This window comes from Ciconia boyciana, chromosome 2 (assembly GCF_034638445.1).
Source record: "Ciconia boyciana chromosome 2, ASM3463844v1, whole genome shotgun sequence".
Classification (NCBI taxonomy): domain Eukaryota; kingdom Metazoa; phylum Chordata; class Aves; order Ciconiiformes; family Ciconiidae; genus Ciconia; species Ciconia boyciana.
In genome coordinates this window covers 144,951,950-144,979,636 of record NC_132935.1, presented here as the reverse complement: position 1 = coordinate 144,979,636, position 27,687 = coordinate 144,951,950, and the positions used below count along the sequence as shown (strand labels likewise).

General features: G+C 35.8%; 1 protein-coding gene across 2 annotated transcripts in view; it reads right to left on the bottom strand.

Moving 5' to 3' along the window:
- Nucleotides 1-3,386: 3,386 nt before the first annotated feature.
- Nucleotides 3,387-27,687, bottom strand: part of ABCB1 (ATP binding cassette subfamily B member 1) — a 45,303-nt gene continuing 21,002 nt past the window's right edge. For both annotated transcript variants that reach the window (XM_072851505.1, XM_072851506.1), the window contains exons 15-27: nucleotides 26,787-26,969; nucleotides 25,823-25,969; nucleotides 25,390-25,494; nucleotides 23,341-23,418; nucleotides 21,826-21,909; nucleotides 20,650-20,853; nucleotides 13,884-13,984; nucleotides 11,954-12,094; nucleotides 9,727-9,883; nucleotides 9,074-9,271; nucleotides 6,685-6,891; nucleotides 4,974-5,120; nucleotides 3,387-3,593 (exon numbers count right to left, since the gene is read on the bottom strand). In XM_072851505.1, the coding sequence (XP_072707606.1) occupies nucleotides 3,387-3,593; nucleotides 4,974-5,120; nucleotides 6,685-6,891; nucleotides 9,074-9,271; nucleotides 9,727-9,883; nucleotides 11,954-12,094; nucleotides 13,884-13,984; nucleotides 20,650-20,853; nucleotides 21,826-21,909; nucleotides 23,341-23,418; nucleotides 25,390-25,494; nucleotides 25,823-25,969; nucleotides 26,787-26,969 (1,959 nt within the window). The remainder of the gene's footprint in view (nucleotides 3,594-4,973; nucleotides 5,121-6,684; nucleotides 6,892-9,073; nucleotides 9,272-9,726; nucleotides 9,884-11,953; nucleotides 12,095-13,883; nucleotides 13,985-20,649; nucleotides 20,854-21,825; nucleotides 21,910-23,340; nucleotides 23,419-25,389; nucleotides 25,495-25,822; nucleotides 25,970-26,786; nucleotides 26,970-27,687) is intronic.

The following is a 27,687-nucleotide window of genomic DNA, read 5'->3' as shown; positions in this document are numbered from 1 at the left end:
TTTCAATGACCAAGTCTACAAGGTAGATTGGATTTTGAGGAGAGGAATAGGAGGAAGAGTTATAAATGTATGAATAGACAATACATCTTGAGGAAGTGACTAGCTGTATGTCTAGTGACTAGGAAGTGACTAGCTGTATATCTTAACAAATGTTTCAAGGTCTTCAGTGTTTTGCAGAAATTAATGCTACAAGGAAGGTTGTTTTCGTAAATAAGTATAGCAGCAAGAGACAACAGGTTCACGGGATTTACTCATAAGGAAGGAGAACTGGTTCCATTAAAGCTAGATTGATAGAGAGTCGATGTCAGGGTGGAAGATTGTTGAACATCTCCCGACATGTGCGATAGTTCGGGAAGAACTTTGAGGGAATGCCTGAAGAAGAGACTAGTGGAGATCCAGAACGAATTTACAGTCTTCCTTTGGAGATGTTACATCGTCTATGGCATTGGTGAGAAATACTCCTGCAGAATCTTTTGAGGGGAGGGACAACGCTGGAGTTTATTTATGCTCTTGCTCTGTGTCAGAAATTATAGAAGGGCTTAGTAGTGAGTTATTTGTTGCATAAGGAACAGCAAATTGCCCTTGTAAGGGTAAGTATGGGGAGAATGCTGGACAATAGGACACTGTAGTATTCAACACCTTGATAAGAACCTGCAGTAAGAAAGGCTTTCTAGACCTAAACCCCATTTTTCTTCTGAGAGCTGTCTTTTGATTAGTTGTTTCAGCAGGAAGGCTATAAGACTGTTGAATTTAAGTGCTTCTTGCTTTCTTTTTCCCACAGTCAGTGGCATGTGCTTGGACAGTGGTTTGGATTGCCAAGGTGGTGTCAATGCTGACATCTTTCTAAAGCCTTGTTTCAAAGGTAATGGGGCAAGAGGCACAAGAAATGTGTAAAAACACTGCTAGATTACCTTCCTCCAGAAAGGTAAGTTAAGTTCTACTTGAAACTGCTGCAGGCTTTTAAAAGAAGAACAAGACAGAGGAAAAAAGATCTATTACTTCAGAATAACAACACATATGTATCTTATGATAACGAAGTGAACCAAAACATCTCAGAGCCTAACTGAAAAGGCAGAGCTAGGAAGTAAGATCTCTTATGTCCTGTAGAAAGGTGCGGTAGAATCACGGTCTTTAAAGCAGAATTGTTCTAGGTCAGTCAACCCTTCCTTGGGGTCAAGCATTATAATGTAAAAGTGTATGAATAGAATATGGTGAAGAACACACTTTTGGAGGTGTCTCTGTCCGTCCTTTTGGCTTTGTGACTAAAAATTACATGATGAGGCATCTGGTAGTAGCACAATAGTAGTAATATCGTTGTAGTCTTCCGAAAGGAAATTCTGAAAGGAAAGAAATTGTGAGCAGCAGCATAGTTATTTAAGCATTTATGGTGGATTTGGAAACAAAGATCGGTTATCCTTAAAGGAAAGTGTTTACTTTCCTTATAGCCCCTTTCAACCAAAAGTGAGGTGTTTAGCAATTATTATGCAAACTTTTGCATAAATCTTAACAAATGGGAAATAATTCTTCAGAAATGTGGAAGAAAAGGATAGGGAAAAATAGATTGTTTTGGAAAGTTTCTACATTTGACATGAATTTCTGAAATAAATTTTAAACTATACGGCTAAAATTTTCAAAACTGATTTTCATATCTCTGTGGTAAAACATTTACAGTGCTTGCCTGATTTTCAGGAAGAGCTAAATTTGTTTGCTAAATCAAGCATCTTTGAAATTATATAAGTTGGGGAAACAATCCGATCATTACTAATCCAATCATTAGAAACTTTATAATCAAAAATTAAAAAGCCTAGTTTTAAAAACAAAAGACTAAAATCCAGAATTTAGTAAAAAAAAAATCAACCTAAATATGTTCTCACTTGCATCTTCAGACTATAAATGTTAAAGAATATCTATTCCATTCTTGCAATTGCAAGTATAACTTATTTATATTATGGTGCAGACTAATAGCCTTACCCATGGACAAAAACCTGATTGTATCAAGTAATACATAAATAGGAAACAAACAAGTTTGCTAGTCAAATTGGTTTTCCATTGAAGACAGGAACGGAAGAAAACAGGTAAGTGATTCAAGAGGAGTACAATGAAACTGCATCAATGAACATTCTGGAGAGTGTTATTAGTATATTGATGAGCCTAACTACCTATCGGTTAGGCTGTGTGTGTATAAATATCTACATGCAGATAAGACAGATCACATGTATAAATCTCAGGGAATCAGAAATTACTATGATGGAAGTGTGGAAGACTGATTAATCAGGCCAGTTTTAAACTTAGAAACAAAACTTTACTGCATAGATATTCATTAACAATACACATTGCTAATGGTTAATAGTTATTAATCACTATTACTACATATTCAAAGCAGTTAGTCCTTAACAGTCATCTTAAATTAGCAATTAATATACAATACCACAGAGCTGATGCCATGTAATTAGCACCGATGGTTACAGTCCTTGAGAGTCTTAGTCATCAGGGTGATCAGGTTCAAGAGCTCTTCAATGAAGAAAGCTAACACTGAAAAAGGTGTCTTTCCTTCCCCCCCCCCCCCCCCAAGCCCAAATTCAAGATTTTCACCTTTTATAAAATACTATAGTCTTTAGAGAGTTCTTAGCCCTTGACCTCTGACCCCTGGGACTTTGGGAGACTTGCAGATGCTACTTTCCCAGGCTGCAGCAAGTGCCTTGCTTTGCCCATCAGTTGTGGGTTTTTTCTTATCTGCTGCTTCTTTTCTGTGTTATATTTAAAGCAGTATTTTCCCAGCTCTTAAGGTTGCACCTCTTCAGTGATAAGTAACTGACCATCAGTGAGGTACTTACAGTTCTGGGATCTTTGTTTTCAGCCTGCACCCATATTTTCAAGACCTTTGCTGTCATACCAGGCTAAAACTCCACATCATAACAAGAGACATCTGGCATCAGGCTCCAGCTGACCTGCAAGTTCTCATAACAAGTTGGTAACAAGCCTAATAGGCCAGGACTGTCTGTGCCTTACATAGGCACAGTGTTTTCACACTTTCACAGCATGAAAGTGTTTACAGGTTGTTTACCAGACATGACTGATTAGTGTGATTTTGACAGAGTTCAAAGCAAGCTAATATTAATTACATTTGGCTTAGCATGCTTCTACTTTTATGAGTGCAATAGGCCTCTGCTTTGGCCACATAGTAGAATGGTTTCAATAATGAAAACTAGTAGTGAGAAACTGGTGCATATTTACTTAGTATTTCTTGTTTTCATAGGATTTACAAAAGGAAGGAGGAAACCCAAAAGTATGAAGACTGACTATTGATACTGAAATCATTACAGTGACAAAAATAGCAGTATTGAAATAATTACAGTGACAATTCAGACATAAGTACTGCCTTTAATTTACATGTTGCATGACCCACTTTGAACATTGACCAGAGAATAGTAGATGCCTTTTTCAGCCAGGAGCTGCTGATGGGTCCCTTGCTCTATGACTTTACCATTCTGGACCACGGCAATCTTGTCAGCGTTTTGGATGGTAGAGAGGCGGTGAGCTATCACGATGCAGGTCCGACCTTCTCTGGCTTTATCCAGTGCTTCCTGAACAATCTGCACAATGAACAAACCAAAAGGTGAATTATTCTGGCAGCTGTCGTGAGATATACTTCAATTGCCATCTGTGAAGTAAACTGTAATATGACAGTGAGGGAAAGGGAACATCTGTGGCTTTAGCTTCCTGTTTTAGAGTTAGCCTGTGTTGGCAAGGAGTCAAACCTGTCACAGTGGATGATGCCATGATAACTAAGAGGATGAGATTGAACCAGGCTCATTACTGAGATGCATGGTAGGAGAACTAGAGAAAATGGTCATAAATTGTAACAGGGGACATTCTGAGTGCATATAAGAAAAATATTCACTGCAAGGATAATTAAGCATTGGAACAGGGACAAAAGAGAGCTTGTTGAATCTTCTTGGAGACTTTCAAGGACCCTGCTGGGCATAGCACTAAGCAACCTAGTTTGAATTCAGTATTGGCGCTTGTTTGAAGAGGAGGTTTGATTAGAGGCCTGCAGAGGTCCCTTCCATGGCTGATTATTTATATATGGGAGTTAAGTCAGTAATCTTGGGTCAACTGCTATCATGCTAATTCTCATGATTTCGCAGGGAGTCTCATTAATCATGTTTTTCTTAAAGCTATCACTGGTAGAAAAGTACTAATAAGAATCACTGCTTTCTTTTCTTTATTCCTTATGTTTATTAATGCAGAATAAAATAAGAGATGAAATTTCTGTACCTAACTGGCACATAATTAAGAAAACAAAGAATCCTGGAATTATTTAATTGCATTTTCCCCAAAACCCTTGTGTTTCTATGCCTAGAATTGATCAAAACTTAGTCCATAGGGTTTGAGCTTTTCAGATTATATTTGCCTCATTAATAGTAAGTACTTTTGTAGAATCTGTGTTGATTTTCTACAGCTCGATTGTACTTCTGTTATACCAAGTTTGCAGCTTTGGGCTTAAAAAAGAAATAAGTTTTCTAGCAATTTTTTCACTGGAAGTTTGCATATTAGCCATGAACATATAGCAAGGACTGGAGAGCAATGAAAGAAGCAAGAAAAATTATGAAAGCAAGATTTGGCCATTTCCCAGAAAAAACGTTCTCTGGCAGTGTCCTCAATCTTTTCAGTTTCTGATTCAATTTTGATAGCACTTTTCCAGTTGAAGCCTGAAGAATTCCAGGCAAATAAATGCCGCCTTCATTGCTACTTCAATCTGCCTACTGACATACAGATGCAAAAAAAAATATCATTTTTTTGGCAAGGAGGACTAAGACCTTTATATTTGTCTATTATTAGCATAAATATGTAATTTGCATTAAACACCATATTTTCAGCTTTGGGCTTTAATCTGTGGGAGTGAAAACAATAATCATAATACAAACAAACATGGATTTAGATTCCGGACTCCTGGCTCACAATCAAGTTACCTTTTCACTTTCTGTATCTAAGGCAGATGTAGCTTCATCCAGTAGCAGAATTTGGGGCTGACGTACAAGAGCTCGGGCAATAGCAATACGTTGTTTCTGACCACCAGAAAGCTGAGTTCCCTTGTCTCCTACACGGGTATTGTATTTCTAGAAACAATGTATTAAGTTCAGATTATGAATGCAAATTGATTCTGAAGTATATTTAAGCATATCAACCCTGACACCAGCCATCCATAAACTGCATATTCCATTCCAATAGCTCTCTGAAAAGAGATGACCAGAATTGCTATCTGCCATAGATCTATAGATCTTTCACTAGGACACTTCTTTGTAGCATCAAGCATTTCATAAAGTCAAAGCAACAACCCCTCTAAGGTTGGAAGGCAACATTATTCTCAATCAGGACATAGAATACCAAAGCTCAGTGAAAGTCTATGACAATACTAGGGATCAAACCCTGACCTTAAAAACTCCAAGCTAGCATCCTAACCAATCAGTTCTTCTACGCACATTTATTTGTCCTGAAGAAAAAAACAGCAATGTATGAGATGTATCAGTTTCAGGCCAAATTAGATATTATATCTATATAGAGACATAGACATTTATACACTTTATCTATATCTATACTACAGTTTTGGACAGTTATGCTTTTAATTTAGTTATGTCAGTTAAGGAGAACTAGTCAGGTCTCCGGACAAACTCACATGTAGGTCACAGTAGTCTTCAAGGTATTATATATTTGGTTGCAAAAAGCACCAAAGTTTTATGAGACATCATTATATATCACAAGATTTCTCTACAACGTTTTGGAAAGAGCAGATCTTGATAAGTCATTAGAAACTAAACATGATCTGGAAAAATCATTGGCCTTTGTATTTCATCAAGAAATGCAAAAAGCAGCTTAACAGCCTGAAATTAAGCTGAATATATACAACATACAGCTAAGCCGGCAGCCTTCTTGCTTCAGGAAGTTTTGGATACAAGCTGACATAGGTTAGAAATTGATTTGTCAAACCCACACAACAAAAATCTATCCAGAGCTATTAAATAATAAAACATGATTTCTATCTTAGGAAGTTCCTGAGTCACAAAGTATGCAAAGTTAGATGAGAATTCAGAGGAAATGTGATTAAATATTTAGTCTTTTTGAATACTTATTTGTAAATACATCTTGCTGGTCACTGCCTGGGACAAGATTTTGTGCATGGCAGACCTTTCATCTGACTCAAGATATTCATTCTTACATTATTATGTGTTGGTCAGATATATATATGAAAAACTTAGTAATTTTTGAACTGTAGGAATACTAGAAATTTAAATTCTGACTAGGTATAACTGGAAGAAATGCATAAGAAACTTGTCAGTCTAGCAGTGTCTTTTACATATGCTTGAGATAAATAGGAGCTTAAAAAGAAATGTTTAACTCTCTTAAAAAAGCCCACCCCACACTTCCAGCTCTCAATTAGTTATAATTGTGGATTTTCTTCCCTGATATCTTAAATGTTCAGCTCTCCATCTGACAATGGAGTCTCCCAGAGTAAAAATAAGTATGGTAAATGCAATTAAGAAATATAAGATTTAAAAATCACTTTCAGATCTATTTGCATCTCAGGGAATTATTGTACCCCAGGGAATCACAAATGGACACAGTTTTTCCCTGCCACAGTAGGTCACCTCCAGTTCTGAGTAGGAGAGAAAAGGAATAACTTACATCTGGCAGAGAGTCAATGAAGGAATGAATATTGGCTTCTTTTGCTGCATTAACAATTTCCTCGTGTGACACCTGCCGACTGTTATCTCCATATGCGATGTTTTCAGCAATAGTGCAGTCAAACAGCATTGGTTCTTGTGAGACGATACCAATCTGAGCTCTCAGCCACTGGATATTTAGTGTCTTTGTATTTTTGCCATCAAAAAGCTGAGAAATCAAACATTTTAAATTTCAGTCACATGGCTATATGTGTATTTGAGACTTACTGTAAATTCATACACAGAAGTTGTGCAATTGCAGCTCTTTCCTTAGAGATACCATATTGAAAGCTCACATAATCCCTTCCCCTCCTTCTCCTCTATGTTCCAAAATTTTCTAAGGACTATTATATAAAAGTGAGGATAGTCCCTTCTGCTGCCTCAGTCCTTTTCTTTGCTTCAGGATTTCATCAGGATTTTGAAGACAGTGGAAGACAGGATATGCTGAGGCAACTTCAAATAATTTTGGGTAAAGTTCTGTCATTTCTTTCATCAGTGGGAAAAATTTCCTCTATTTTGCATATATATTCCCACTGAAAGGAACAGATTGGCACTAGTATTCCATTAAAATAAAGGAAGAGTTGGGGTTCATACATTCATGCACTTCTAAGCTAAGTATCCAATCTTAAATTTAACTGTTATGTAATGGCTGACAATGGATGAATTTACTTCTGGATTCCTTAAGATATCATTTGCAGTCAGTTTTCTTTATCGGCCACTCTGTCACACTTCTGCTAAATTTGGCTACTGAGTTGCTATCATTGTCTATTAGATAAATGACAACAGAAAATTTTTTTCTGGATAGATCAGTTTCATAATTATACAAGTCATATCAACTTGGACACAAATATACTAGGACATTAAGAGGGCTGTTACATCTCCACTAGAATCACCTAGTGCAGTGCTCAGGCTCTGTGTTGAATGACATGATCAGCTGGGTAATTGAAGAACTGCCCCCTTCATAGCATGGCTCCTGGACATGATTAATCTACTAATTCCACAGTTTGTGCTAGAACAGCCAATTTGCAGCCATTATAATTGTTTTTCAAAGGAAAGAGATCATAATGAACCTGATTCAAAATCCACTTAAATCAGTGGCAGCATTTCTACATCTGCAGATGTAAAGGGAAAAAAAAAAGCTAGAAAGAAGAAATTGCTTTCAGCTACATAGATATTTGCCATCTCTTTTCCTTAGAATTCTAATGGATTTGCAGGCTGCTAAGGTCTGCTTCCTGTTCCTTATTTGATGTGAAAAATCACTGACGAAGCTAGAGAACTCAGTTATTATGCATTTTGGATCCATTATACCAAATAGCACAACTTTTAGGCATAGTTACTCTCTTTACCAGACTAGCACCGCTGTTGTGAACAGCGGTTCTTCTGACAGCACTTTTAAGCATACACTCCTTTCACTCAGTTCACAGCACAACTGAGCTTATTAATTAGTCCACCGCTTTTGTGGTTTCTATGCCAGAGGTCTGTGCTTTTCCCTTCAGTAAACCATTATTTGTTATTTATGGATACAAGGACAAAAACATTGGTGATGAAGTTGCACTTGGTTAAACATACTTTTGGCGCACCTATGCTACTTCTTTCTACACATCAGTTTGCTACAGTGGACCCGTATGGGCATTTCCAACCTCAAAAAAATCTTGCCTATTGCATGTAGGCCTTATTTAAGTATTGCTTTATCTTTTGTGAGTATCTCTGCAGAGACAAGTTCTGAAATCCTTTTTATTCTCACCTCATCCAACCCAAAAAGTGTGGGTTCTTTTTCAAACAAAATCTCTGAGCACATTTACATCAAAGAGAAAATGGCAATAAACAATACCTAGATGTATTTTAAACCAAAATTACTAAAAGTATTTACAATCTATTGCTTGGTAAGTGGGCATACTCTGAAAGATGTTTCTGACAAGTCAAAATTATGATAAAAATTATTTTTGTCATTGTTCACTGTTTTAGGAAAGAACATAGATATTTAATAACTTTTAATATATTTAATAACTATATAATAACGTATATTTAATAACTTTTAAAGTATTCTTAACATAAAAACCTCAGGAAATTTGCTCTGAATTCAAAGCCATCATAAGGCTGTGGATCAGGCATATTTTTACCACACAGATCTTGTTTCATTAATTCATTATAATGTGGGAAACCAGGACTTTTTCCATTATATTATTCATCGCATTTAAAAAAGGAACCCAGATGAGCCACTGCTTGTCTTTAACATTAAAAATATTTAGAAAATAAAACTAGAAATATCTATTATAGTTTATCACATCACACAAAACCAAATAAGCACACCCTCACTTAACGTGTTGACATGTTCTTACAAAAGTACTTACCATTTCTCCATCAAGTGGATCATAAAATCTCTCAAGCAGCTGAACAACAGTGCTCTTTCCACAGCCACTGCTACCAACAAGAGCCAGAGTTTGTCCCTTTTCTACTTTTAGATTCAAACCTTGGAGGATTTTGACCTCTGGTCGGTTTGGGTAGTTAAATGCCACATCTTTGATCGTTATACTTCCCTCAAATGTTTCCTATAATTGAAATAGTATCACTGTTACATCTTTAAGACAATTTGATAGATGATTCAGATAGAATTGCAGAAGTCTTTTTTTTTCCCCAGTGAAATCAATAGAGTTTTGCATTTGCTGGAATGCTGACTTTAACTCTGTGGTCTGAATCTTTGTGAAGCTATAAAATCAAAGTACAGCACTGAACTATTTTGCAAATGCTCATAATTCTACTGGTTGAATTCCACAGAAGTTGTACCCTAACCAGATTTTCAAAACAAATAACCTTTAGACAGTGTGGACAAAAGCTGGACTCACAACAGAGAACTTGGTCCATATTGTGTTTGGATAAAGTGTTGAGAATACATTGAGATAAGGAAGTAATCAGAAGGAGAGGAAAAATCAGTTTGAAGGAAGTGAGAAGAGTACTGTCCATATTGTCAATAAAGAATATCACCCATTACACATGGCTTACTTACGGGCTTCTCTCCTTCCTTGCTGTAGCTATCTATTGAGGGTACTCTTTCAAACAGCAGAAACAAGTGGGCTGCTGATATCTTGGCTTTGGCATAGTCTGGAGCAAAAGAGCTGCTTTGTCCTAATGCCATTGCACCAAATACAACAGCTGAAAACACTCTATAAAAGAAATCAGGAAAAAAAATATCAACAAATAGACAATGAAGAAAAGGACAATGGAAATGGGGCTCCAGTCAACTTTTTCTTTTACTCAGAGAAAAAAGGGGACTAAATTTAAAAAGAATAAAGTAGTAACCAACTATTATTGCTTTAATTACTCATTTAGCTCCAAAAATTTGTTCTTTTAATGAAGTGAGATAAACAAGCCTCCATTCCAAATTCAACATTTTCATTACTTATTAGCACTAACTTCTTTAATTATTAATACTGGTTAACTATATTAAGTCTCAACGGTGGCTAGGAGTAAAGTGGTAGCCGGATGGTAAAATTGTAACTCTAATCCTGTTTTACTATTGCTGTGGTTTCCTCTCTATGATTCAATGACCTCTGGGAGTTAGTGATTCATTTTTAAGGCATCAATGAAAATAAGAAATCAAGCCTGTAACAAGCTGACAATAAAGGTTTAATTTGCTATCACAGCTCTGCTGGAAAATATTTGAAGGGTTCATAACACCAAAAAGAGGTTGAAAACTACACTATTATTGCTTTATGGTGAATGTAGATGTATCTTTACAGGCTACTTTAGAATCATTTAAGAACCTGCTGTCCTCAGCTACTAATTACTGCCACAGAACATAGGATTACTCATCACTGAGAAATGGTAATCGACATATGAGACCTCTTAGCCTGTTTTAAGGCAAAGTAAAATAAATTCATTTATATTAATTTTTATCTTTTATCTTCAGAGCTATATAAACTAATCTGTTTTATTCCGCATTTTAAGAGCCTAGAAGGGCTCACGCAGTTTTAGGTCAGACAATTCCTTCCAAATCTAACCGAGCCACTGGAAGTTCCCTCCCCCAGCTGGCTAGAGATGTTCAGCTAGCAGATGGGATGCAGACACTTTCCAACATCTTCCACTTAAAATGAGCTGTGTTAACTATCTTTAATCAGGTTGCCAACAAAAAATTGGTATGATTGACCTTTCTTAGGTATTGAGGTCACTGATATCCGTACTGGTAGAAACTCATTTGTTTCATGCTTGTTTCTATAGGCCTATATTGAGCTACTGCCTCTTAAATCATAAATTATATTTCTTCTGAGTTTATGTATGATCTAGAAGAATGGGGCTTTGGTTATGATAGGGGCTTTTAGGTACTATGGCAAATGATTGGATAAACAGTGATTATAAACCCAAAATATAAAAGAAGCTAAGGATAATTTATAATTTCAAAATAATTCCTTTAATTTTTGTACAGTTTCTGCCCTTAAAAGCCTATGAATTACCCTTAGAGACAAATAATTGTACTATTCCTTGTATAATTTCAGATTGCAATGGATACGCCTTCTAAGAATACTGCAAATTAAAATAATATTTTATTTGAAGTACCTGTCTAAATTAAAAATAAAATGCTCCACCTGACTGTGGGTCTGTACAGTACTCTACATACTGTTCTTACATTCATGGTTCATACTTTCATTTCCCACACAAAATCAGTTCATTTAAGTGAACAAGCTTCTTATCAGAATGTCATCTAAAATAATTTGGTTATCCTTCCCTTATAGTGAACAGCATATACCTTATGGAATCCTGTTCTCCAATTATTTAACATGTATTTTAGAGAAGATGTCAAATTTCAGTGAATAAACCTGACATAGAAATAACAAAGATGCTGATGACCTATTCTTAAAAAGATTTTCACAATATTATTATGCTCCAATAAACAGGTACAACTATGCTTTTTGTAGAATATACAGAGCACCTCACAGCTACATGAACAATAAGATTGGTGAGAATAAACAAAATGACATAAGTAGGATACTGTTTCAACCTCTGGAAAACATAATAGTCCCCAAAAAATACAGAAAAGGAAATCCAAAATGAGGCCTATCTGAACAGCTCAGACTCTGTAGTCACCTAGAGTATCCACTTTGTAATATGCTTTCATTATATTTAAGTACATTTGCCTGCTTTCTTATAGCTTACCCAATGGATTCATGGTATCCCTAGCAGTAAACAAAGACCTTTGTCTGGATTGACAGAAAAAAGATTGCAAACCAGATACTTACAAAAACACACTTTTATAGTCCATGTGTCCATTTACCACTAGATAGGCACCAAACCGGAAACAGCCAGCATAGGTAAAGAACATCATTGCTTGTGAAAGGGCAAAACAAAATCCAAATATATGTGCCTTCTTCACAGAATTTCTGTAAGAAAGAATGCATATTTTCATAAAAATGTGCAATCATACTTAAGTCCTAGTATGCAAAAAACAATTAATTGACTTCAGATGATACTGTTATGAAAGGGATGTGAACTCATGCTCAAACAACACAATCACTTGTCTCCTCTGTGTCCAAGAGAAAGTTAGTTTTGTTTCCAGAATTTTGTTTACTTCCAAGAACAGCTTGGAATATGGGTGCAGAAAAAGGTGACACCTTAGCTACTATGTATAATTATTGTCTTACCATCTCATAGTTTGTGTGTTAAAACACTTTACAATTCAGTCCATGATTACCACTTTGAAGATGTAAATAACACGTTTGAAATTGTACTACTGCATCACATAAGAAAAAAAAAGAGCAGAACTATTAGCTCACCTTCAGCCAAAGTCAAATTTTTGTGTCATTTTTTCTTTACTTGTAATTTTATGTTAACCAAATAACAAAGATGTTAAACAGTTCAATATTATGCACTCAAGAATCTGTTTCTTTTCAATTTAATCAGTCAAATTTCCTCTCTCAAATAAGATTAAGCCAGCATGTATGATGCAGAAATTAGATTTTGGATTATAAAACTATGCCTATAACTAAAAGCAAGGCAGAGAGAAAATTTTCTGTAACTATGAATGATACCAGAAAAAAGAAAGAAAATACTTTAATTTTATTGATGCTGTTACTAAGTCACAACTGTATGGTTCCTTCTGGAAAAAACCCAAACCCAAACAGGAGCCAGATTCACAAGTGTGCTTTTTTTTAATTAAGAGGCTGTTGTCACTTCTCTTTCACATAGCTGATTTGTGCATTAATCCAGTATAACAGAAGGCCTAAGCTCAACTTTCATAAAATAGAAACTCTTTGCCTAATCGGTGGTTGAACACGCACTGAAACATTAACTGAAAAACACATGTCCTATCTCTTCCAGACAAATTGACCCATAGGGCAATAAGTTCTTATTCATACTAGAACAACATTAAGATGAAAGTCTTGGAGCAATCCCATCAATGTCAACCCTGAGAATTGTTAGGCACTGTCCTGCAAGTTGTGAGATATGGACTCAAAACCTAGCAGCCTGAGAAAAAAGCTAAAGTAATATCTTTTACGTCCTGCACTGTGCTCAAACCATTCAATTATTTTGGTGAATGCATTAGCAGCACCCCTACTTGTCTCACATCGTACCTGTGTACATATGCTGTCATTTCCTTTACTTTTCTCATGGATGTCTGAAAATGAAACATTTCATTCTAGAACAAAAAAAACTTTAATTGACAGTATCTTTTTAGTTTTTCACTTAAGACTTTTTAATTTTGATTTAGTCCAGGCAGATTTATATTCTTTTTTTTTCATTCACAAACCACTAAGTAATTATTCAAATGTTTTCAATCACATTCATACTTTATAAAATGGCTTAATGCAATATTCAATTTACATTTAAAAGTTTTTAATTAAATATCTGAAACACTTCAGGTGGGAGGTTAGATTAGATGACTTCCAACGCTCACTTAAAACTCACATTTTTCCAAACCAAGTGACATTGCAATAGAAGATACCAATATTATCACAGAAAATTAATTAAATCAAAGAACAAAAATGTTGGCTGATGGTTGCATTTGTTGATAAAAATTATGCAAAATATTTACATTAATTCTGAGATAATTAAATCATACATTAAGTCATACACACTAAAAAAAAAAATCAATGTTAGTCCAAGTAAATGTTTGTAATTTATTCTATAATTTAAATACAGATTTTTTTAGCTTAGTTATTTTTATTATACCTGTATGGTACATGCAAATGTTCTCCGTACATCAACTCAAATCTTCTTTCTCGGGTCAAACTAACAACAGTTCTAATATTTTCTATGGCTTCTGTGGCAATCTGCAATAGAAACACAAATGTTTTAATCAAAAGTTAAGATTATGTTGCAAATCCTTATTCTAAACTAATAAAAAGCATCTGCTGGAATATAATTTTATATTTTTTATAATTGTTATTAAAATCATGGACCTTTGATATCAAAAGTAAGCATTTTACATTTTTCTTTTTATGACAGTGAGATTTTCTGATGATGCTCATAATTTTCTGATAAGACCTCTTTAATGTCCTATAAATAAGTAGTTAAAAACCATTAGACAGCAGTGACAATTATGGAGAAGATATTCAATAAGAAAAATGGCAATTTAGCATTCAACTTCCAGTCCACTGAGTTTGGGCTATAATCAGAATTTCCAGGTTACCTATGTGCCTAGAGCCTAACAGATCTCAGCAGTATATATTTGATCTGATCAATAATACCTTCTTTAAGCTTGCAGATTCTTTAGACTTGAGTCATTTGCATACACAAAGGTACCTAGTAACATTTGAAGGCAGTAGACGCATGCCTATGGGAACAACTGATTCAAGGCTTTTATGTAGTCCATTAAGTCTATGTAGGCGCCCATAAATTCTTCCTCAATGACCACACAGTGAGGCTAGGAGCCTGTATGGTCAATTAAGTCCATATGCATGTAGAAGAGGATGATGCTTAGAAATGGCCAACAGAAGACACCTGGAACAATCATATCTCTTTAGACACTGGAACTAGTGCTGCATCCCTCTATTCACCTCTGGCTAAAACACTGGGCTTGAGTCCATGACCTACACATTGCCTCTGGTGCAATATGTGGTATGTTGGGTATTCCAGTTGGCCTCAACTGCTGTTGCTCTGGGAGGGCAGGGATTCCCACATGTACTGTATTATACCTGACAGTCCCATAGGGATGGATGTTTTCAATTTCCCAATGCGTCTCAAATAGTATTAAACACCTATACCTAGGCTCTATTCAGTTGCCAAACAGTCTCATTTCTAAGGATGGGTATTTAGCAGGAGAGCTCACTTATGAGCCTATGTACTGTACAAATGCACAGTAATAAGTCTGTTTATAACTCAGAGAACTGTATGTACAAGAAAGTATACATTAGCAGGAAATTAATAAGGACAATGTCAACAGTAATGTAGCTAGACTTTTGTAGACAAGGTCTACAGAAGTCCCTCAAGGCTTTAAGATATTTTGCTGAAATATACATTTCATGCTTTATGCTTGTAGTCGAAGAAAGACCATAAAGTAAGGTCAAGGGAAAATATAACCAAAGGAAAGTATATCTAGACAAAAGACTCAAGAATGAGTGACCTTTTCATCTTAATAACCAGAACTGGCCATGGGGTACAAGATCACAGTGGTGTAGATAACCCAAGCTATAAATCTGAAGCTAACCATTAGATGGCGTCTGCCCAGAAAAAGGTGAGAAATCAGGTACATCTGCTTGCATATTTATATTCATGCAAATTTAAATTATAAAAGAAGGGCTTTACATAATGATGGTGTTTCTTCAGCATTGAATTCCTCTATATACTTGGGTTTTCCCCACAGGTGTGGTGAGTCCCCTGATTCTTTGCATCTAAACATTTGAAGCTGGGGAAAGGTTTTTTTTCCCAAGAGACTGGCAATGTTTTTTAACATCCTAAAACTTATAAAAGCTTAATCTTAATGTTATTTTATATTTTAATAAATATAAAAGCCATCTAATAGAAATTAGAAACCATCTAATAGATATGCATTTATTTTACATAATATTGTTACTGCATTTGGCGTATGACATGGCTCATATTTTCTGTAAAGCTCTTTGAGAATCAGTGCTTTGGAACACTGTGCTTCTCTGGACCTAGCTCCTTGAACTCCATCTGTTTCCAGCCCATGGCTAGAAGTCAGTAAAGTCCCTGTTCTGCACAAAGCTTTCTGAACTGAGCACTTACACAAAAAGCAAGAGAGAAGCTTCAGGGAGAAGCATGAGCACTTCTAATAAGTTATTGTACTACAACAGGCCTGTCAGTCTCACTCCAGTGCCTGGTAAAATTATGGTGAAGGTTATTCTGGGAGTTATTGAAAAACACTTGAGAGACTATGCAGTCACTGGTCATAGCCAGCATGGGTTCATGAGGGGAAAGTCCTGTTTAACTAACTTAATATCCTTTTATGACAAGGCCACCCATCTAGTTGACCAAGGGAAGCCAGTAGATGTGTTTCTTTTTTATTTTATCAAAGCTTTTGATACTGTCTCTCACACTATCCTTCTGGACAAAATGTCCAGCATACAGCTAGACAAGTCCATAATATGGTGGGTGAACAACTGGCTGATGGGTCAGACTCAAAGAGTTATAGTACATGGGGTTACATCAGGCTGGCGGCCAATCACTAGTGGGGTTCTGCAGGGCTCAATTTTAGGGCAATGCTCTTTAATGTTGTTATAAATGATCTGGATGCAGAAGTCAACTGTACACTAAGTAAGTTTGGCGATGATACTGTACTGGTTTTGGCTGGGATAGAGTTAATTTTCTTCATAGTAGCTAGTATGGGGCTATGTTTTGGATTTGTGCTGGAAACAGTGTTGATAATACAGAGATGTTTTCGTTACTGCTGAGCAGTGCTTACAGAGAGTCAAGACCTTTTCTGCTTCTCACCCCACCCCACCAGCGAGTAGGCTGGGGGTGCACAAGAAGTTGGGAGGGGACACGGCTGGGACAGCTGACCCCAACTGACCAAAGGGCTATTCCATACCATATGGCATCATGCTCAGCATAGAAAGCTGGGGAAGAAGAAGGAAGGGGGGGATGTTCGGAGTGATGGCGTTTGTCTTCCCAAGTAACTGTTATGTGTGATGGAACCCTGCTTTCCTGGAGATGGCTGAACACCTGCCTGCCCATGGGAAGGAGTGAAGGAATTCCTTGTTTTGCTGTGCTTGCATGTGCAGCTTTTGCTTTATTTATTAAACTGTCTTTATATCAACCTGCGAGTTTTCTCACTTTTACTCTTCCAATTCTGTCCCCCATCCCACCGGGGGGGAGTGAGTGAGCAGCTGTGTGGTGCTTAGTTGCCGGCTGGGGTTAAACCACGACAGATACTAAGTTAGGAGGAGCTCTGGACTCCCTCAAGAGTAGAGAGGCTTTACAGAGAGATCTGGATAGACTAGAGAGCTGGGCGATTACCAACCATATGAAATTTAACAAGAGCAAGTGCCGGATTCTGCACCTGGGACAGGGTAATCTTGGTTATACACACAAATTAGGGGATGAGAGACTGGAGAGCAGCCCCACAGAAAGAGATCTGGATGTTTGGGTTGATGGCAAGTTGAATATGAGTCAACAGTGTGTCCTGGCAGCCAAAAGGGCCAACCATGTCCTGGGGTGCATCAAGCACAGCATAGCTAGGCAGTTGAGGGAGGTGATTGTCCCACTCTACAGTGCAATGGTGCGGCCCCACCTTGAGTACTGAGTACAGTTTTGGGTGCCTCAATATTGCCTTTGATAGGCAATAGGACATCAAACTACTATGTGTCCAGAGGAGGGCGATCAAGATGGTGAAAGGTCTTGAGGGCAGGACTTATCAGGAGCAGCTGAGGTCACTTGGTTTCTTCAGCTTAGAGAAGAGAAGGCTGAGCTGCTACCTCATTGTAGTCTACAACTTCCTTAAGGGGGGCAGAGGAGGGGGAGGTGCTGATCTCCTCTCTCTGGTGACCAGCGATAGGACACGAGGAAATGGTATGAAGCTGCATCAGGGGAAGCTCAGACTGGACATTAGGAAAAGGTTCTTTACTGAGAGGGTGGTCGGTCACTGGAACAGGCTTCTCAGGGAAGTGGTCACGGCACCAAGCCTGTCAGAGTTCAAGGAGCATCTGAACAACGCTCTTAGTCATACGGTTTAGTTTTAGGTAGTCCTGAGAGGAGCAGGGAGCTGGACTCGATGATCGTTATGGGTCCCTTCCAAAGTGAGATATTCTATTATTCTGATTCTATGAACAGAATGAAATTCTATTCTGAAAAGTGATCCTTTATGTTATGTCCTATAGGACACCAGAGTTATGGCAATTCACCATACAGTTCAAATGCCTACAGTCTGAAACAAAAAACAAATAACCTCCATACCCTGCTACTTTTATCTAAGTTATACCACAGACCTGAAAGCATTTTTCTTTATGAACTGTTACCAAAGACTTTTGAACTGTGGTACTGTGTCGTGGTTTAGCCCCAGTCAGCAACAAAGCACCACACAGCCACTTGCTCACCCTCCCCCCTGGTGGGATAGGGGAGAGAATCTGAAGAGCAAAAGTAAGAAAACTCATGTGGTGAGATAAGAACAGTTTAATAATTGAAATAAAATAAAATATTGTAATAATAATAATAATAATAATAATAATAATAATAATAATAATAATTTGTAATGAAAAGGAAAACAACGAGACAGAGAGAGAGAGGAACATAACCCAGGAAAAAAACAAGTGATGCAACTGCTCACCACCTGCCGACTGATGCCCAGCCCGTCCCCGAGCAGCGATCATTGCCCCCCGGGCCAACTCCCCCCAGTTTCTATACTGAGCATGATGCCATATGGTATGGAATAGCCCTTTGGTCAGTTGGGGTCAGCTGTCCTGGCTGTGCCCCCTCTCAGCTTCTTGTGCCCCTGGCAGAGCAGGGGAAGCTGAAAAGTCCTTGACCAGTGTAAGCACTGCTTAGCAACAACTAAAACATCAGTGTGATATCAACATTATTCTCTAAATCCAAAACTAAATCCAAAACACAGCACTATATCAGCTACTGAAAAGAAAATTAACTCTATCCCAGATGAAACCGGGACATACTGTTATCTTTGTTCTAAAATATAGGGATATAATTGTCTTATAGCCTCAGTAATGCTTGTGCCACTGCTTGAAAATCCGCACATAACTAACTCATTGATTTGAATGTAATACACAATGTTAATGATAGCAAAGAAATTAAATAGATTTTATTCTTCTTAGTTATATTGTCTCACCAATACTCAAAGGAGTAGTCTTTTTTTTCATTAGTAACCTAAGTTCAGCAACCCCTTGCACAAAGCAAATTTTCCAGGTAGAACCCCATTTTCACTGAAGGAAAACAATTTTTAAAAAATTGGTAATTGAATAAAATGCCTGCAGTCTAGTGATTGCTTAGGTGGCCTTGAGAGGGTAAACTCATACATTGCTAAGAAAAGAAAGTATTTTCTCAAGCTTTGCAAGAAAATCATAAATTTTTGTAACGCCTGTGCTAACTCTTCCCAATCTGCTGCATTAAGAAAGTCTCTAGTGCCTGTTCAAAGAATTGTCAACTTTTTTCTGTCATATCTTACAACAAAACAATATGAAATAAATGTTCATCCATTAGAAAGAAGAAGCAGAAGAAATGTAGTCAGCTGAAAGGAAAGGAAATGCGTCCTTTGACTTGTACGAAAAAGCCCATGGAAAGATGATTATGCAGAATTTCCTGTGGACTTGGAGGGACAAAAATGTTTTTCAGCAACTTTATCTACAGACATGATGGAAGGAAATAAAACCCATTTAGTAAATAGGAGGGGTTTTTTGGGGGGTTCAGATCCAGATTAAGACATCTGAATTTATGTGTCTAAGCTATCAGTGTAGTCAATGGATACCTATTCAACAGAACTAGAAAGCAATTCAGCTGCCTAGGCACCATGTGCCTATCTAGTCTCTTTCTCCAGGATCGTTGACTGGAGTGGGAAGGACTCATTCAGTTGCCCACATACAGGTGGCTTGTGCCATTGGAGATGCTCTAGGATACTCAAAACATTTGGGTAAGGCACAGCAGATACGACATAGAACATAGAGTAGACCCATACCCTTCTGAAATGACAGCTGGAGGCCACCCAGACACTATGGCATCTCCAATAACTATAAGGGGACATTAAACTGCTAGCACATATGCAGACACATACATTTAAACACCAAATCTGAAGATTAATACCATTGCTTATGTCTGTGGCCTTAGATAAATGATTTTCTTCTCAACGACTTTTAAAAACAGTAGGACATAGGAAGGGATTTTAGAAAAGTTTTACCTTGAAGAAAGCAATATCTGGGAAGTGATGAAATAGTTGTTCTGTCCCAAAAGGATTTTTGGAATGAAGTGACATTAAATGCCTTCATCTAATTTCTTAAACAAGAGTCTAGCCTTCTCGTTTTTCAGTTCTCATCTTTCTCTTCCACTCAAGAAATAAAGGAATGGCAAACAGACTCAGAAACCAGTGGATATATACATATTATCCCTGCAAACATTAATAAGATGAAAGAGAAAAAAAAAAGAGCAGTATAATATATGTAAGACAGATGACATGCCAAAAAGGGTCAACAGAAAAGAAAAAAAGAGAATGTCAAAATGAAGTGGTTGCAAAATAAGGAAAATAGAGATGATCAGAACAGGAAGGAGAAAAGAATGTGCCTGAATAGTGCTTAGCACATTATGGGGTTTATCAATTATAACAATAAATATTGGTTAATAACATAAGTCTTCAATTATTACTGAAGAGGTGTTACGCTCTGTAGGCCTATTAGTGTAACTACATAGAGTCTGTCTGTCTCTGGAAGTTAAATATTATGATATGTTCTGTACTTGGAAGTAATACATCCACCAACAATGCTTTGGTAAACATGACTTTATACATTACACAGAAATAGATAAACTTTTCTAGACCCACCTTTCCTGCAGCTTCCAGCTGTTCTTTATCTTTTTTAGCATGCCCAGCCAACATCTTCATTTCGATCATTCCTGCCACTGCAATGATTGGCACAACAGCTAAAAGTAGCAGGGTCAGCTGCCAGCCATAAATTAATGATATAATAATTCCAGTCCCCAGGTTAGCTATGTTTTGGGCAATTAATGCCAGTCTGACACCAGTTGCCTGGAGGAAGAAAAACGACATTTCTTGCTAAAGTGACTGCATCTTAAATAAGAAAAGCATTTTCATCTATAATATTCCTGATTCTCAAAACGCTATTTAGAAAGTCTTAATTCAGTTTTGCTATTTTTCAAAATGGGAGTTTCTTAAATGGTTTTGTAAAAAATTATCTAGATCACATTTAACTCTTCTCTCCCCATGTTCTGACTAATTAAATTTGCACTGCAATTTCTAAATTCTGCTCTTGAAGCTGAACAGACTTTAAGCATATCACATATTTACATTTATAGCTAAACATTAAAATCTGTCACATTTTGTAGATCATGCAGCTAGCTTTATAAGTCACCACATGGAGCCCAGTGAAGAAGAAAATTAAATGTTTAACTTATAAAGCCAAAGATACTACAGAATTCCTCAGTTCAGGAAAAAAGCACATAACCATGTAGCAGTAAAAATTTACTTAAGCATACATGAATAATTACATGCAATGCTCTTTAGCCTAATATTACAGACCCCTGAAAGTCCACAAATCAATTCTAAAGAATCACCAAAAAGTAACAAGGAAAAGGAAGTCTATTGCTACTATGTCTAATTTTTTTCATATAAGGAATCTGTACTATCAAAAAAATAGTAGGAGGTCATAAACTGAGCAAATTTAGATGCATATCTTTAGCTAAATAAGGTATCTCTAAACAGACTTCTTAGATAAAGAGATTCCCAATTAATTTGTTTAATAATGAACATCACAATACAGCACAGTAGTAAACTTAAAAAAGGTTTACTTGGAAATTATTTTTTAAACATATATTACCATCATTGTTATAAAACACATCAGTGCATTCTATACCAGCTATCATTTTACAGTAAATTTTAGTTGTCAAAGTCAAGACTGTTATCCAACCAGTCAAATCCAAGCTGCAACTTTACTACACACTAAACCAAATATGAAAAATTCCAAACCAAAATTTTACTTACTCCTTTCACTTGTGAGGCATCATTAGCAAGTCTTGTAGTTAATGCTCCAGTACTATTTTTAGAATTATCAAACCAGCTCATGTCCTACAATAAGAAACATTTTTCTTAGGACCAGTTTTCGAACATTTCATATAAACTGTAAAGTAAAACTGAGGTCTACCTAATATAACTGAGTTCAGTGTCAGAAGACTGTGTATGTGGCAGTGCATCAGTTCTGCATATTTAATTAAGTCTAATTCCTTCATTGCACAATGAATATTTTTAGAAAATGGTGTATGCTTGTGGATGATCTGATGTGCACACTGTCACTGCTGAGAAGGAAGGAGAGCAGCCCGGGGGATTCTCAAAACCAAAATCTACCCTCCCCCACCACTGCTGAATCTGCCTCTCCTTGGAGATGTCCATCTTCACAATTGCAAAGCTGTTTGGGGATGAATTAAGTGTAGAGCATTTTCAAGGTAAAAACTCCCAATTCATTGCTTTGTTTCTCTGCAGATTGAAGAGGCTTATTTGGAATTTATGAGACAAAACCCCCCCAAAACACACTGGTCTATCTGATCAAAGTCAATTGTTGGGGTCAGGTACACAGTTTATAATTTATTCACCATGTGACCAAATATATGATTTAAAATGTCATGTGTAATATGCATTGAATGAAGACCTGGTGATGTAGTACAGGCATTTGTGACCTCAAGACTCAATTATAAGATTGCTCTTTCATTAGGTTTTCAGTGAGGCTGATCTATAAATCGTAGTTTTTCAGACTACAACAGCTTTCTGTCCGCATTGCAAATAGTCATGTCTACATGAATCAAATTCTGCGTCTACATGTAGCTTTATGTGCAAGACATAAAACTCCAGAAATATTATATTGTATATTTGAAAATCTAAAATACTGATCCTGAAATCATGCAAGATTAAGGACAATTTAGATAACTACATGAATTACTTAAAAACACTATGAAATATTTATATTTTAATTCTCTGAAAGTGGCTTTAGATTTCAGTATACAATCTCACTATTGTATTAATGAACAACAATTTTAGATTTGGGAACTCTTTGAAAGAGACCTTCAAGAAACAAATAAAAACATATCTATACATATAACAATCTAAATCAGACATTTGAAGTAAGAGTTACAATGTAGGCTGCACTGGACTGCATTTCTTTAGGGGAGAAAGGGCACCAAGAAAGCAAAGCAGACAAACGAACACGTAATGGGATACTGCTGGTGCACATCAACTTGTCAGGCAATAGTAACTTGGCTGTAAATCTAAGTCCGTGCAAGAAGTACATAAAAAGCTCTTGTACTTGTATTGATTTAAGACTATCCCCCTAAGGATGCTTTGCTTAACCACATGTAACTAACCAAATTGGTTCTAGACTGATTTAAAAAATATTCTCTGTAGCCAAGTCATATTATGATAGAATAATGTAGAATACAGTTATTTTATGATATCTATACAATTAATTATTTTTAAAACCCTGGAAATCAAAATATTTATTATCTTTACCTGTCTAAGCATTGCTTTAAATGCCATGAATCGAAGCCTCATTGTAAGAATTTCTCCAGCTTTGCCAAATGTGAAACCCTATTTGAGTAAAGGTACAATGCTTAGCATACGATTACATTTTGTGTGTTTATTCAATAAATATTTTAGATACATTGTCTCTACAATGTCAATGTACAAAATATTGCAGTCCTCATTGCACAAAGCAAATGTAAAAACAAGGTTAATATTCATAAATTCTAGTAGGTTCACAATACAGACATTCAAATATTATTTCTCAAAAAACCATATAGAGCCTAGCAATATTTCCCAGCACTGCTTCACCAGCATGCTTCAAGGAAAAGATCACTAATCAACCCTTTGACTTAATTTTTATCTGACTTGATCTAAGTCAGATTTAAACAAGTGGCTTTTAGGCCACTCGTTTTAGGTTAAAGATTTCATAAGGCAATCTGGGTTCATTGAAGTCAATCGCAAATTTCCTATTGACTCCAAGGGAATTAAGATTTCTTCCCTGGGATCCTAACACAAACTGACATAGCTATCAGCAGTAATACAGAAGTGATGTTTTATAATGAATTGAACATATTTTTAGCCAGATATATGAATCAATTTAACAAGATACAAAAAGGAATATGCTAGTTAAAATTTTGGGAAGATGCACTCTTCCAACATTTTAGTATGACATCAGTGTTTATAATTAGCTTTGTTTAGCTCACTACCACCTTTATGTGATTACAAATATTAATTGGTAGGAATCTACATTTGTGAAATTGAATACTCTTAAAATACAAACCACAGATGCAACTGTAGTATGTGATACTAAGAAAAATTATTATGGCATATTCCAATCAGCAAATATTTCTCAGTTAACTTTGATCATTATCTTCACTGTGCTCCTATACTGTCAGTAAATTTGCAAAAGTATGTGACTTAGAAAAAAATCACAAAAGAACATCAGAGAATGGGCACTGTATAAAGAGATTATAAGAATGTTTTAAATTTTTTTCATTCTCACTAATTTGGGGGTGTTACATCTCAATGAACTCTTTCTACTCATATTTAAAACATTATCTGAACATTTATAAATTGAGCAAACCTTCCATAGCCTTCTACAACTCAGTCTTCTATACTCAAGGCCTTCTTGCATGCATGTGCAACAAGACAATTCCATAAATAAACCAGGAAGTTTTTGCAAGAGAGTCTTTATCCTGCTCTCTCAAGTGCACTTTATTATTTCACTGTGTAGGCTCATTTAATGGATAAAACTATACAAACATATTCAGAAATTATAAACCAGACTATATAGGAAAATATTTAAATGCCAAAGTTTTTGTATGATTACTACCTTCTGATTACTACTTTTTTTTTTTTTTTTTTTTTTTTTACTGTGGCACTGTTGTAGCAGTTAGATACATGTAAGAATTAGGGTAAAGTTAAAATACTTTTTTTGTAAAAGTTGAGATAGCTATAGAGATCAGTGAGAGCAGGGGATGGGGTATTACTGTTCAACCATTAGTATTTAAGCAGGAGGAACTGAATATCATCATGATGGGTGTTATTTGAGGAACTGGGCATGGGAATCTTTAGGGGGGACTCACGTAAGATAAGACTTGAATGGGGAAGGGGTTAGGGGAGTAAAAATTGGAGAGCTAAGGCAGGAAATTCGTAGATTTGCAATACTAACAGATTCAAATAGGAGGGCTTTAGGGTTAGAAGGGAGTGGTACAGTGTAAAGGCTGGAGGAGTTGGCCGTTAGGTGGCAATAGAAAAAAGAGTGAAAGAATCCAGACTTTCATGCTGAGATGTGTTTGCTGAAGAGAGGAAGTGCTTAAGTTAAGAGGTCAGAATATGTTCAAAGGTTTCTAACACAAGAGAAGCTCTAGGTCAAAAAAGATTCAACTCAACACAAGGCACATCTAGAACCATAAAAGCAGGTTCTGTTTTGAGTTGGAGACATGTATTAAGAAGATACAAATTTTTAGTATATTTCAGATCGGGTTTCTAAAACATGATGAACAATTATAATAAAGCTAAAATAATAAAACATACCTGAAAAAAGAAGGTAAAAAAGGAAATGATCCCAAGTACTAAAAACAGCACTGAATATAAGTTGCTCTTTTCTCTTAAAATAGTCTTGTCAGTTTCTGAAAAAATCTATAAAATAATATTTAAAATAACTTTTTTTTTAAACAACTAACAATCTAAAATCCTCCCATATTTCTCAATAACTGTGTTTGGTAGTCATTTTCATTCATATAAAATTTGAGCATATGTTACACATATGATTATAGGTATAACAAGCAAATTTCAGGTTGTAGCAAGATTTTTAGGATTTTGTAAATCTCATATAATTACTCAGATTTTTGTAATAGCACTTCATCCAATCCTCAGCTTCATTATGCAGTGATTGTTTAAGACCTGGTTTTATTAGAAATAAATTTTGTGGGCTTTATAGTTTTTTGCGTATTTTATTCAAACTTACCCCTATAATTTCTGAAAATATGATTGCAAATGCAGGTTGTAAAGCTCCATTGATAATTGCACATAAAGTTCCAGCTACAAAGTATGGCCATTCAGTTTTGTTCAACTTCATAATTTTCAGAAATGAAGCTGGAGATAATTCTTCGTCCTAAAAAATGGGAATTCTGTTACGACAAACATGTATGTATTTGGAGAAATATGGAGAAAAAGAGGGATTAAGAGTCAATTTACTACTCCCAGAATCTACTCAGGGGAAGTCAAAATGTATACTTTTTAATAACATGAATAATTAACTGATTGTACATTTATTTTTATTATTTTAATACAAGGAAGAAAGAGCTGTTAGAATATATCTACAGCTCTTGTCGTCATATTTTAGTTTATCTATATCATTTTCATTGATCAATACTCTTGCTGTTGGTCAATGGTGACTGAACTATTAATTCTGGGCATATTATGTGTAATCCATTATTAGATTAATTCAAGTAATTGTTCATTAAGCAATTTATAACAGGAAAGTATTTGCTGCAAATATGAATGCAATCATATTTGTTGGATGTTTTATTTGTAAGGTTTGTTTTAAGAGTTGTATGTTGGGCCAAATGTTCTGTTTCTGATCCAAAAGTGAATGTTAACCTGTATAGACTATGTCGGTATGGTATGCAAATATATGTAAGTATATTTCTTTTATAGCAAATTGATTTTCAAGAATAAACTCATCCTTGTTATAGATTTTTAAAGTCCCATTTTATTTGTATAATCATTCATGGTGAGAATAACAAAACAAGTTATGAATATTATCAGTCAAAGGCTATTTAGAATTAGAAAATTCTCATGTTTTTTCACATCTCTCTTCAAATGCCTCCTTGTTCTTGTACTTTTCTAGAGCAGGAGAATGAATTTAATTTTAAGATACTTTGTTGAAAGGAATCAAAGTTTACTAACAGCTCTGCAAAGATACTTACAGGTGAACTAGTTTTCTCATCAGGATCATCATTTTGTACTTCTGGCTTTTTCATGCTTCTCCGAGTTGATTGTCTTCTCAATCCTTTTGTTAAGGATTCTTCAAATTCTGATTCAGATTCACTTTTTTTGACACTAAGTGCATTGTCATCTTTTTCTGATGATGGAACTTCAGCTTCTATTGCCTAAAAGAGGGAAGAACATGATGCTAAGATTAATTATGCATATATTACTTTGAACTTTCAAAATTATGAGGTAATCAAAGTAAAAGTAACTTTGTTTCAGTGCAAAGAGATATGGGGAAAGCAATACTTAATGCTATAAAGCAGATATGAAAATCTATATTATATTTGAGTAGATCTCTGTCTTCAGAGCTTGATTAATTTATAAGAGTATCCCACCTCTCAAGAAAATACTTATACTAAGTAAGTGGAGGGCAGGGGGTCCAAGTAGCTGCTCTTTTTTTATCAATTAACTCCTAAAAGTTCTAAATTGAGTGTAAACCATTTGCACTCATCTTGGGATCTTTCTGAATTAGTTCTCAGTGGATACACTGTTTATTCATGAAGTGAGAAAAAAGTACCCCTCTTCAGTGCAGAACACTCTTAACAATTCTTGACTTTAAATGTAATAAGGAAGTCCAGGATGGAACAGGTCAAAAAGAGATTTGGCTGAAAAACCTGAACAGTCTGGAAAAGAGCCCTACTTTTGGTGGCAGTTTTGCCAGTCTCTTTGACAGAATAAATAAATGTCTACCCACCACTGAGGTTATTTAATAGTAACTGGATTCAAAGTTGCCTTCAACTTGTATTCTTTTTTCCAGAAAGTTTTTATTTCTTACTGCTTTTAGTACTACTACTAAAACCAACTTTTTTTGCTTTCTTTCAATTTTTTGTTATTTTC